Source organism: Sciurus carolinensis, chromosome 10, assembly GCF_902686445.1.
Source record: "Sciurus carolinensis chromosome 10, mSciCar1.2, whole genome shotgun sequence".
In the NCBI taxonomy this organism is placed as follows: Eukaryota; Metazoa; Chordata; class Mammalia; order Rodentia; family Sciuridae; genus Sciurus; species Sciurus carolinensis.
The window spans coordinates 121,578,440-121,591,215 of record NC_062222.1 but is presented as its reverse complement, the minus strand read 5'-3'; the positions used below and the strand labels follow the sequence as shown (position 1 = coordinate 121,591,215).

The 12,776-nt window shown below is 48.9% G+C and overlaps 1 protein-coding gene across 1 annotated transcript in view; it reads right to left on the bottom strand.

The window, feature by feature from the left end:
- Positions 1–3,513: 3,513 nt before the first annotated feature.
- The window catches only part of Lgi2 (leucine rich repeat LGI family member 2), a 30,965-nt gene continuing 21,702 nt past the window's right edge, over positions 3,514–12,776 (bottom strand). Inside the window, exon 8 of the mRNA XM_047567635.1 lies at positions 3,514–8,870. Within this exon, the coding sequence (XP_047423591.1) occupies positions 8,053–8,870 (818 nt within the window). The 3' untranslated portion in view covers positions 3,514–8,052. The remainder of the gene's footprint in view (positions 8,871–12,776) is intronic.

The window sequence follows — 12,776 nt, the reverse complement described above, 5'->3', positions numbered from 1 at the left end:
ATTCGTCAGCAACTTCATTCCTAAGCCTATGGAAACAGAGGCGAATTACTTGTCCATTACTGCCTAATAAATTAAAACTCAGCAGGATCAGGCAATAAACGCTCATTATCCCGCATAGTTTCTGTGATCAGGAATCCAAGACTGCCTTGGTGGCATGGGGACTGTGCAGGAGGTTACAGTGGAGACAGTGGCCAGATCTGCTGTCATCCGAAGGCTTGACGGGTTGCCAGGGCCAGGTGCACATCCAAGATGGCTCACTGGCCAGGTGCTGGTTGTGACCAGAGGCATCGGTCCCACCCACAAGGGCCTCTCCTTGGCTGCCTGAGCATCTTCAGAGGGCTGGTGGCCCAGGGAGCTCAGAGTGAGCAATCTGAGAGCCCGAAGGCCTTCCAGGGGCTCTTGCAGGGAGGCCCAGCCCAGCCCTTCTCCTGCTGCTATTCGCAGCTAACTCTCCAGGGATGGGAAATTGGTCTCCCCGCTTGAAGGGAGGAGCACCGAGGAATCTGTGAGCAAAATTAAAACCCCACAGGTAACGTGGTTCAGAAGGGGAGAAGCGCAGGCTGAAGAATCTTGAAATTTGCTAAATTGACAATAGCAGGAATAACACAGGAGCGTCTGAAGGTTTGGAGAAACTTCTCCTCTGCTGCCAGTGAGCTCAGGGAAGCTGACATGGGGAAGGGAAGGGGCCCGGCACGGATGCAGGGTCATGTTGGAGAGTCTGGGGAAGAGCGAGGCTGGGGGCTGCTGCTGGACACAAGTCGCGGGAGAGCCGGGGGCTGGGCGAGGCTGGGCTTCAGAAGCAGCACGTGGACAGCTAGGAACAGGTTCTCCTTTTTTCCAGAGACACACACACAAAGAGCAGAATCCCTTGTACTTCTCTATGGTTTGGTGCTGTTTCATTAAGTGCCACACTGCGGTGAGACTGGAGGGCGTGGGTTCTGGTATTTTGCGGGTTACATTGACCTTCCCTGAGAATTCATTACCATGTGTGAAATGGCAAGAAACCACTTTTCTTCAAGATTCTTAAATGCTTTTGTCTCTTTCTTAAGACTTTCAGATTCTCAATACTCACACGGCACTGATCTCCCAGAGGGTACTCAGAATTAGGTTTTAAAAAATTAAAATTAAAAATTAATTTTAAAAATTTAAAAAATTTTAAATTAATCTGGATTTTCACATGATTTATGAGCCAAGATGTTATAATCCAAAGGGGGCAGGAAAAGGACATAAACTTAAAATTCAAAAATATTTTGGAGTTACAGTGTGTCCAGAATTCTGAGATGGAGGATGAGAAACCAACCCAGGCTGCTGCAGGTGAGTCCCAGCAGGTGAGCAGGGGTGAGCCAGGGCCAGGACAAACGTCTAGAGTGCTCAGAAGCCCCGCCCCTGTTTCCATGGGCACTCTGGTTGGAGGAAAACCCTCGGAGATGGTGGAACTCATTAGTGAGCGACACCACCTGGAATCATCTCTCAGCCCTGCAATTGGAGATGCTGTCACCCCGGGGTGGCAGATGGCATGCAGCGGGCACCGTAGGCGAGGCTTGTCTCTCCCTGCCCTAGCAATCCTCTCTTGGGACACGAAGGGAGCTTAGCTGTCCTCTCCTGGGGTACGTCTCCTGGGGTCCGTGCAGGAGTGTACCCCTGAGGTGCAGATGGCAGCAAGCAGGGGAATCTGGGGCAGACATTCCGCTCCTCCCTCCCCACCCTACCTGGATTGCTGCCTGAGTGGGAACAGAAGTACACATTAACGCAAGGCTGCTGGAGCACAGGCCACGAGGTGGGGCTCACCTCTGCTACCAATTTGCTGGGAACAGTCATTTGTGCCAATTAGACACAGTTAGTGGAGGGTCGTCCTGTCTGTGAGGCAGGTAAGAAACCAATGGCAAGGACAGGGGATCAATGAAGGGGACACGTTATTGGTGCCTCCCATTCTTCTCAGACAGTGAGGTTCAATTAGCTTCCTGAAAGAGAGAGAGCATGTGTCCTTGCCTTAGTCGGGGTTGGGTGACCCCACAGAGCACGCTGTTCCCAGCAAAACGCACTGAGGTAGTAAGATCAGCCTCAGCCTTAATGAGCCTCTGACTTCAGAGGAAATTCTGGAAAGTTCTAGTTCTTTTGTGTATTTCTCCGCAAATATAAAGCGATGGTTTAATGGTAAAACAAGAATAGGAAGGAACCTGGCCCTTCCCTCTGGGCCAGAAGTGACCCTTTCTCCTAGGAGTTTACTATTTGCACTCATGGCTCATGTTCCACTGGGTCCTGGTGCGTGGCTGTTGGTGGGTGGGACTTCTCTGAGCAGCTGGTATCCCACCTGTTGGGATGGTGCCTATAGTGGATGCACCTTATGTTGACGTCCCAATACGCTCCCATTGAGTAGGGCAAAGGTGATGGGGTATCACTTCTGGGGCTGCTGATGACTGAGGAGGCTGACAATTCAGTTGTCAGAGAAGTGATGGACAATGCCACATGGGTGGCCTCTGGGAGCTACAAGAGACCCCCAGCCAACAGCTCCCAAGAACACAGGAACTCTGGTCCCATAGTCACAAAGAATCACTTCTACCAAAAGCTGAATGAGCTAGAAAGCAGAACTTCCCCTCCTGGAACCTCTAAGTGACCACACACATAGCCCGACACTTTGATGGCAGCCTCGTGACATCATGAGCAGAAGACCCAGCTAAGCTGAGCCTGGACTCCTGACCACAGGACCTGTGAGCTAATGATCAAGTTCTGTTTTAAGTCACACTTTTGTGGTCCTTTGTCACATAACAATAGAAAACTAACAACATGCCATGCCAGACCAATCATTCAGTATTTGGTCAATGAGTCACACAGAGCTTTATGAGGTGGAATTTTATCTAGAGCTTGTATTGTTGACTGGAGCCTCGTGTAATTGTGACTTTCTTAACTACATTGTAAGTCCCATGAGGTCCAGAGCTCTGCTCTTGTACTTTTAACCTCACCGCACATCAAAGTACTTGGCACACCGTAGGTACACTCACTTGCGATTTGGGGTCTTGACCCTTCCTTCATCCAACTAAACTAATGGGTCTTAGATAAAGATGTGTGGCAACCATTTACTGAGCACTTACTCTGTGCCAGGTTAGATCCCAGGCAGGCAGAGGACAAGCCAAGGTCCTGTGCTCAAGGAGTTCAGGGTTCAGTCCCACCACTGAGATCCTGTGGTCTCACCTCCAATTATCAGGCAGAATCAGAGGTTCCCAAAGGTTCCTAAGTGATCTCGTTCAGCCCATCAGGATTATGAGTCCACAGAGCAGGTGGAGGAGTACCGTGAAGTTCTTCAGCCACTTTTTAGTGACTTGTTAATGAGTTTGCATTTCCAAATGAAGAAGAAAAGAAGCCATGGCACCCATTTCCCATTTAAATAAGAAGTCAGCCACAAAGACCTTGCTGTCCCCTCCCACCCCCACACACCATGGCATGTGTCTATCAGCCCTGCAACTCAGGTGGACATATCCATACTCAAGAAGACCAGAGATCAAAGCTATATCAGGCATGAACTACTTTTTATTCATAAGATTACAGAATAGACTGATTAAGAGGCATATCATTTGTTAACTCTATTTACCAAAAAGAGCTAAATACAGATACAGCCTTAAAATGTATCCATTGTTGCCTGCATAATGCAAAACTTACTTTCATGGACGTATAAACTATTCTTATTTTACCTAAGTTATGCATTTAAAATACATAAAACAGTACCAAATGGCATATTGGCCTAATTTATCACAGTTCTTATACATTCTTGATAGTCAAAAGGATGGATGTGGAATGCATAGTTACCTACTAGAAAAAGGTGGATTCTGACCCAAGCAATGGAGTACAGTCAGGACGAGCGTCTCTCAGTGTAGATCTCAGTAGCCTTACAGTGTGATCCTTATTTTGATCAGCACCACAACGGGTTGTCTTCAATAACCATTGGCTAGTCATTGGCCTGGTCATCCTACCCTCTGCTTGCCTGGCTAAAGCAAAGGAAGTCATGAGAAATTTTTCTTTTCTTCCAGGTTTATTTCTATTTTCCCAAGACACTTTCCTCCAAGGCCATCTGCCCTGAATTTCTGCCCATTGCCTCTCCATGGTCCCCAAATGTGGATCACAGCATCTGCAACCTGCCTGGACCTGGCCTGCAGACGTCCCGGGCAGCATGCTCCACCCCAGCGCACTGGTGAATGGAATTACTGGCCACTGTCTCATGAAAGAACTTTCTTCCAAAGCTGCGAATGAGGAGCTGAGAACTCTGCAGCTGACAGAATGCTATAGAAGCAGAGCCTGCTGCAGAGATTTCCTTTAGGCGACATGCAAGCAACCTCCCCTCCCGAGGACCTCGTCTCTCTTTCATTTTACCCCTGGCCAGAGAAATTTCCATTGTGAGCACTCCTGGCCACCAAACCTCCTGCATCCCACACTGATTTCTTTCCTAAAAATACCCAGCCTCTCGCTTCGTGGGGAGGAAAAACGCAACTCTGTCATTTTCGGTGAGCTCCCTAAAGGCTGGCCAGGGCCCGGAGCAATTCATCATTGCTTGTGCGTTTGGGTTTTTAATCTTTCTCTCCCAAAACTCCTCTTGTTTATCTGGTGGACGGCGTGACAAGAAGCAGATGTGTCCAAACCTCAGCATCCGCCCGTAGCTACGTGGGAGGAGACAGGACCGTGCCAGAAAGAAATCCTCCAGAACAAGAGAAGACTCTCTGAAATTTCTGGAAGATTTTCAAGAATGGGGCCTTTCTGTCACAGCAGTTCCACGATGCTTGTTAATGGTTCAGTGAAGCAGCTGATTGAACAGGGTCTGCTGGGCACGTCTCCTTTCTGGCTATGGATACTTTGTCACGCTTCTCATTTATCCGAAGGTGCTGCCATGTGCACAATCATGATAACAATGAAGGTCTTTCTTTGGGAGGCTATTGCTGAGTGTCACAGAAAAAAACGGAGAATGCTGCCCATTCAGAGGGCAAGTTCTAGTCTTGCCACTCGCTACTGATAACCACAGACGGGCAGTCCTCTTAGATTCTGTGCATCTCCCTCCTTCTGAAATTAGAATACCTGTCCTTCAATGGACTGAAGAACTGGTTATGAGAAACCAGAGGAACTTAAATGTGCATGGAAAAAACATAAAGCTTTGCTGAAATGCAAGGAGATATGTCCACCGCCGAAGAACACGTGCTCTTCCCTTCTGAAGGGTTTTCAAAGTTTTTATGAAGACCTACTCTCGACCCTATGGGGTCTGGGGACAAGTCCTCGCTTTAAGGCAATGGCCTTAAAGCCACATGGCTGTTAGGAGGGACCAGTCCAGCAGCCTAGCCACAAAGGTCATGAGGAACATACAAGCCAAGCAGGTGGCCACCCCTTGGCCAGAGCCACCCTCCCCCAGCCACCTCTGTGGGGTTGCTCCTACGTGTCTCTGCTTTGGACTTTTGTGGTCCTTGTCTGGTTGTTTGTGTGTTTGTTTTATATTATTGCTGGAGAAAAGCTTCTTGCAGAAATTGCTTAAAACTGCAGGGATTCTGGGGATGAGGCAGTCAGATTAATGAAGTGGAGCTTCTACCACCTTATGCCAAGAACATCTAGGCTCCCTTGGTAGGTTAGCTAGAACAAATCTCTCCTCCCATAGCCCAGAACTCTAGAGATTGCAGACTGTAGTCTTGGATAAGCTCTTTGAAAAATAAAATTGGATTAGTGTTAATCAGAGTACCTACTCTCTCACACCTAGCCCCACCACCTACTTGAGATCTTTCTCTTACTTCCTGATGCTCCATCGAGACTCAACAAGCCCCCCACCCCAAGCCCAGCATCTTCTGCTCCCTGGTTCTCCAGATGCTAAGCAATGGTTCCCAGCGTGGTGAGTACAGATGCCTAGTCCTTAGCTTTGCCATGCTGAGGTGGCACTGCAGAAAGATGTCCCATTTGACTCTCCTAAGAACTAGTGGCTGGAATCCGGAACATCATTTCAAGTTGGCACAAATGCTGGCACAGTCTCGGTGTCCCCTTACTGCTTGCCCAGGGCCTGTTTCTCCACCCTGGCCTGTCTGAGGGTTCCATGCACCAGGAAGAACTGTCTTGCTCTACAGCTGTACTGAGAACAGAGCCATCCCACCTGCAGACTCCAATATGGCGACCTGGGCATCTGTAGGCAATTCAGATAAACCAAGACAGCAAAAGAATGCAGAAAATGGGTTTGGGTTTGAAAAATGAAAGTGAACCACTGTTCTCTGTTCGCTTGATATTTAGTAGAAGAGTTCCAAAAACCACACTTCCAAGCATGGGTGAGCTGGTTCCCTAAAGCCCCAGCTTCACGGGCCGCAAGCCTCAGCCTGCAGTTCCAGAATGTACTCAAGAGTGCTGATGCGGCACCAGTGCACCGTTCCCTAGTGCCGCTGATTGCTCAGTCTGCATTGCTTAACGTCAGGAAACAGCAAACATTCACATTTGTGGCAGAACAGCCACCTACTTATGATGTGGCCAATAATCACTAAAACCTAATCCGAACCTGTGTATTTCAGGACTGGAAGGAGTTTTGGGGTACCCTGTACAGAGCTCCCACTGAAGCATCCACTTTCTCCCCTCTAAAGAGAACCAGCCACCCAGGCAGAACATCTCCTAGGAAACTCCCACAAGAGTGGACCCCTAAGCTTCCCTAATGTCCACATCAGAGGCCCAGTTTGAAATGGCCACCTGGTCCCCGAGCACAGTCCTGGTCTATGCGATTCAGTTTGTCCGACTCCAGCTGCTCTCCTGGAGAGTCCCGCCTGCCCAGGATGTCCCACCACCAACACATGGCCTCTGTGAGTATGGGGCTGCCGGGGGCCCCTTGGTAAAGCACTGGGAGAGGAGGGCGCGTCCCAGTCATGAATGCCCAGCTTGTGATTCGGGGTCTGCAGCACCTTGAGCGGGGCTGCTCAAGCAGCAGCGAGACCAGCAACTGAAGAAGGCGGGACTGTTCTAGGAGGAGGGAGAGAGGCTGTGGGCAGGTAGGCAGGTTGCTATTCAACCACGAGACACATTAAGTCGTCCAGAGGGCAAAGACGTGCACAAACCAAAGCGCCACCTCTGGGTTTCAAAGCACAATGAGATCTGTGTAAAGTCCCCTTGGACTCCACAAAATCTCACTTCAAAAATTCGACCAAATGCACATGAGACGGCAGCAGCTGCTCCGTCCCACTAAAGGACAGAGTAAAAAGCACCATTCAGTCTTTGGCCTGTCTGCTGCTTCCCCACAGACACAAAGCACGGGTCAGGAAGCACATGAGTCACAGAGCACATCCAGCAGCATTATTGCTCTGGCCACCACCAGGGTCAGCTTTGAACGACGAGGGGAGGGAGGGACTCCTTTATCTCACCGCTGGGCCCGCAGCCCATGCTGGGCCTAGACAGGTGTTGCCAGAAGGTTTTCTCTGCGGCAGAGGAGGCAACGTCTAACTTTACACTGTGAACACACCCATGACAAGTATCCAGCCGTATAAACCAACAAAGAGCCGAGGCTCGGGACTGAAGGAAGATTCTGGAAGGCCGGGCATTCCTTTCAGGAAACTAGATTGGCTCAAAATAGCACTGCTGAGTGTTTTAAGATTTTTAAACTAATCATCAGCAAATCTTTTCAGCTGACTTTGGCTTTAACAGTTCTTACCAAAAAGATTGCTAAAATGAAATGAGAAGGGTCCATAAGTTTTTTTTTTTTTAATTTCGCTATAAGAGCTATCCCATCTTGTTCAATTTTCTCCTTCCTCATTAAAAAGAAAGAAAAAAAGCACATTACTTTCTAGATGGCAAGAGTAAATGCTGTACTCTTTTCTTAGAAATTACAGGTTTTAAGATGTCTTTTTAAATGGTAGAATGGGCTGTCATGCGGTTAGCCAATAAATGCAATCCCTGATTAAAATGTGAGTCCTAAAAGTTTGAAAACTTCTAACTATTTCCCCAGTGCAATTAAAGTCTTGATTTCAGAGCTCTGCGCCTGGCTTACGGTATTTTATTATTTCTTCTTGGTCCTCTTTTCTGAGGGCTAATGCTGCAAGTCTTTGAAACCCACCCATCACCCCTTCATAAGCTTAAGTCCACAATTATATGTTCAAAAATCTTTGTCTTCCCTTTGAAACTGGACGCAAAAAAGAAATCTCTCCTGTCGGTGGAGACGGCCGTGAAGGAACGAGGGGCCTGCACGTAAATCTCCTTAAACTTTTTGAACAGCTGTTTCTCCTTATCCCACTGGTAGATCTGGGAGAAGGTGTAGTCACTGCCCAGGGCCAGGTAGTGGTTCTGCTTAAAGGAGAAGGGCTGCAGGGTCATGGCCCCGCGGGAGGGGAGCGCCTGGATCTCCACGAACTGCTTACTGTTCCACCTCATGACCCGGGAGTCCCCGATGAAGCGGGTGAGGGACAGGTAGAGGGTGTTCTGCATCCGGAAGCTCTTCACAGCCAGCACGTCCTCCATGTTGGGGATGTCACCGTGGGGGACGAACTTCTTGGAGCTTTTGTTCCACTGGAGAATGATGGGCACCTGAGAGCGGCTGGACAGGATGAGGTGCGACTTCCCATCGATGTCCACGAACTCGGCGTCCGTGTCCCGGAACCACTCGTGCACCGACTGGTAGGAGTAGAAGCCTTTGCTGTTCCACTTGTACACGGTGGACAGCCCGGCCTTGGAGCTGTCGGCGATGATGAAGAAGGTCTCCTCGTCGATCTGGAACAGCTCGATGTCGTTGGGCTTGGAAATGCGAGAGACCTCTATGTCCTGGAACTTGACGAACTTGGTCCAGCTCTCGTCGTATTTGTAAATGTGGGAGCCACCGAAGAGCTGGGCCACCACCACGAAGACCTGGTCGTCGATGAGGATGGCCTTGCAGCCCACGATAGACTGACCTGCGCCCCGAGACAGGGAGGGAGGGAGGGAGGAGACAGAGAGGTTATTGTGGTACCTCCAGAGTGACACCAGGACTGGGGACAGCCGCGGTGGACGGCAGCGTGGCAGCTCCCTGGAGACTTACACAGAAGTCCCACGGGACCCCGCCATGACCACCCCAAACACACCCGAGCATCAGAAGCAGGGCCTCAGGGGGAGCCATGCCAAAACTGCAGGCGGAAGTTTGTGTTCCCCCAAATTCCTGTGTTGAAACCCAATCTCCAAGGCGATGGTGTCAGGAAGCAGGGCTTTGGGGAGGTGAGTGGCGCCCCATAAGAGGTGCTGAGAACTCCTCTGGCCTCCCACCACGTGAGCGTACAGCAAAAGGAAGACCAGCAATGAGACCAGCCCTCACGCGAGACGTGGAGTCTGCCTGGGCCTTCATCCTGGTTGCCTGGGCCTCCAAAACTGTGAAGAACAAAGTCCCGTTGAGTAGCCCCATCCCAGACGAAGACACACGCTTCCAGCATTGTTCTTCACAGCCTAAAGGTGGCAGCAGCTCAAGTATCCATGATGGATGAAGGGACAAAGGGTGGCCCACACATACGGTGGAGTACTACTCAGCCTTAAAAAGGAAGGAAACCCTGATACATTCTACCACATGGACCTCGAGGACAATGTGCAAAGTGAAATCAGCCAGTCACCAAAGGACAAATACTGGATGACTCCACTTACCTGAGGTGCTCAGAGCAGCTAGAGGACTAGAGATGGAAAGTGAAAGGATGGGGTGAGGAGTTAGAGGTGCTGTTTAGCAGGTACAGGGTGAGAGTTCAAGAGATTGCATGAGTGTATCTGGCCCTGAGAGACAAGTACACTCAAAGGGTTAAGATGGGGGATTTTATGTTATGCGTATTTTGCCACAATTTTTTTTAATTTCCTTTTTTCTTTGATACTAGGGATTGTACTCAAGGCCACTTGACCACTGAGCCGCGTCCAATCCTTTTATGTTGTATTTTGAGATAGGGTCTCATGAAATCCTCAGAGCCTAGCTAAGTTGCTGAGGTTGGCCTCAAACTTGCAAAGTTCCTGCTTCAGCCCCTCAGTTGCTGAGATTATGAGCATGGGCCACCACACCAGCTAAAAAATAATTATTGTTAATCTTTTAAAAATATGCCAACATGGAAATGGGTATGTGAGCTCATCAGGGCCTGCCAGGCCAGAGGCAGGTACACAAGGCGGGAAACCCACCAGCACACGAGTGAACAGTCTTCTGTTAGTCCACATGGCATGCTAACTAGCTCGATGGGGCTAGTCCAAAATGAGTGCGTATTTCAAAATGTTTTATCCGTGATGAATGTCTACAATTTTTATTTGTCCATTAAAACATATATTAAAATATATATACCTCCATCCCTAAGAAGAAAAAGTGTTTCTTGACTCTGATAGAAGGAGGCAAGGAGACAGCTGCTTCCCCTGGCACTAAGGGACTCAAAAGCAGGGGTCAGGCCTCAGGGCAGTTCCCAGGGCTCTGGAAGGCATGCGAACGCACAGCCGCTGGCCTGGGCTTCCAACGCAGGCGCAAGGCTGTAAGGTCCGACCCTGGGCCCGGGCGGGACTCGGCTGGCGGGGCTCCAGCCCCCATGGGTACAAGGAGAGGCGGCAACCGCAGCGCTGACCGCGAGGACTGGAGGGGATAGCTCACCCGAGTGCTGAGCACACCCGGCACCTTGTAGGGAGCAGGTACAACCAGTGACGGTCATCACTGCACACCCGAGCGCCTCATGGCTCACCTGGGTCATTGGAAGACCTGCCCGGTCAGTGCTGTGCAGAGCAGGCGCCGCACAGGCGCGCAGAATGGGCAAGTCCCCGGATCGAGCTCGAGCGTCTGCAGGGGAAGAGGGCCGCGCCCCACAGGGCCTCTCCTCCCTGGGTCTCCCCACCATCCTCTTCCCCCCTCTACCTGGACCTCCCCTTTCCCCATCCAGAAGCCGACCAGCAAGAAGACCACCAAATGGCAATGGCCCACCCTCCATCTAGATCATTCCATTAAGTGATTTCCTGGAAGGCGTGGTGGTGGCACAGGTCTGTGGTCTCAGTGATTCCTGAGGCAGAGGCAGGAGGATCGCCACTTTGAGGTCAGACTCGGCAACTTACAGAGACCTTCAACAACTTAGCAAGACCCTGTCTGAAAATAAATGGAAATAAAAGGGGAGGAGGGGAGGGTGTATAGCTCAGTGGTAAGTGCTCCTGGCTTCAACCCTCAGTACCAAAAAAAGCAAAGGTTATTTCTTTCCCTTAATTTGCTAGTTAATTTGAAATGAATTTGGTCTATAAATTGTAAGGATTAATTACCCAATTTCCGTCCTCAGGATTAAATCCGGGAGCAGACAATAGAGTGGTATTTACTTTTCTCTTTTACTGTTTTGCACGTCATCCAAGAACCTGACCCCTTTTCTTTGTTTAAAACAAACTAGTGCATTTTTTTCCTGAATAAAAAGTGTTAAATGTTCACCAAAACAAAATGCAAAAATAATAACAGGTAGAACTAATAAAGTGGATTTTTATAACCAGGCACTATATTCTATATTTTATGTGTATTTACTCATTTGATTTTCACAATTACCATCTGGGGAAGGTACAATTCTTGTCATCAGCATCCCTATTTTACAACAGATGAAACAGAAGTTCAGCAATTTACACAAAGTCACACAGTTAATATGTGGTGGAGTCTGGGGTTCAAATCCACTAGTGTGACTCCAAAATAGTAAAAGAAAATAAATGAAGAAGAAAATAAAAACCCCTTGTAGTACAAACACAAAATAAGAATATCTTGGTAGGTTTCTTTGATCCATACACAAATTCAAAAGTGCTTATTTAAAAAGATCAGAACGTATACTACACACATACTTTCTAGAATCTGCCTTTTTCACTTGATTTCTATGTTGTATGTAAACATTTTTCTCAGGTTATGGACTCTTCTACAACTTGGTTTTTTAAAATATGACACAGAATTCCACTGCATGGATGCACCATGTTTTATTTAACTGATCCCCTGCTGTTGGACATAGCGGTTATTTCTAGTTTTTCATTGTTGTCAAATAAACATGTTTTCTTTAACATATTGTTAAATAACTTGTTTTGAAACCATCTGGCAGTGTTCTTAAATGCAAGAATTGCTGGGGCAAATGTTGTGAATGTTTTTAAGGCTTTGGGGCTTAAACTGTCAAACTGCTCTCTAAAAACTGCATCAGTTTCCACTCTGCCAACACTGACTGACTGTGCATGCTCCTGTCTCCTTTGGAGCTGCCTGGCTGTGGAAGCCCACTGCCCAGAAGAGTCCTAGAGGTCTGCCTGTCACAGCCAAGGGGTCACTTAAGACAATTTCTTGGAGATGCTATATAACAGTTTTGTAAACACCGTTAGCCTATGGCGTTATCAGTAGCAGCAGAGTATCCTCTGTGTGTGTGTGTGTGTGTGTGTGTGTGTGAAGAGGATAAGAGGATGGAACACACATAGCTGCAGACACCACAAAGCAAACAAAATAAACCAATAAACAAAAGTGGGAGAGCCAAGAAGATGTAGAAGAGAGCGAGGAGAAGCAGCAGCAAGTGCTGGTGTGATCATGACCACCGGTTCCTCCCTCCTCGGAGACAGACAGCTGGACTAGCCCGATTGCACCAAGGTTACCCATGCCCCAAAGGGGGAAGCAGGTGTCCCTCTGATTCCTTGGAGCCCCAGTCTTGAGGACGCAGACTGAGAAAATCCTGCCTTGCCCCTGCTGATTCTGGGATCACCCCATAGCCAAGCTCGATGACTCGAGGCAAGCCTGATCTGAGGGGCTGCAGGGAGCAATCCCGTCACCTTGATCCTATTTAAGGCAGGTAACTCTGAGGGCTGCGCCCCTGCCTGTCCGCCTGTGCTGTGGG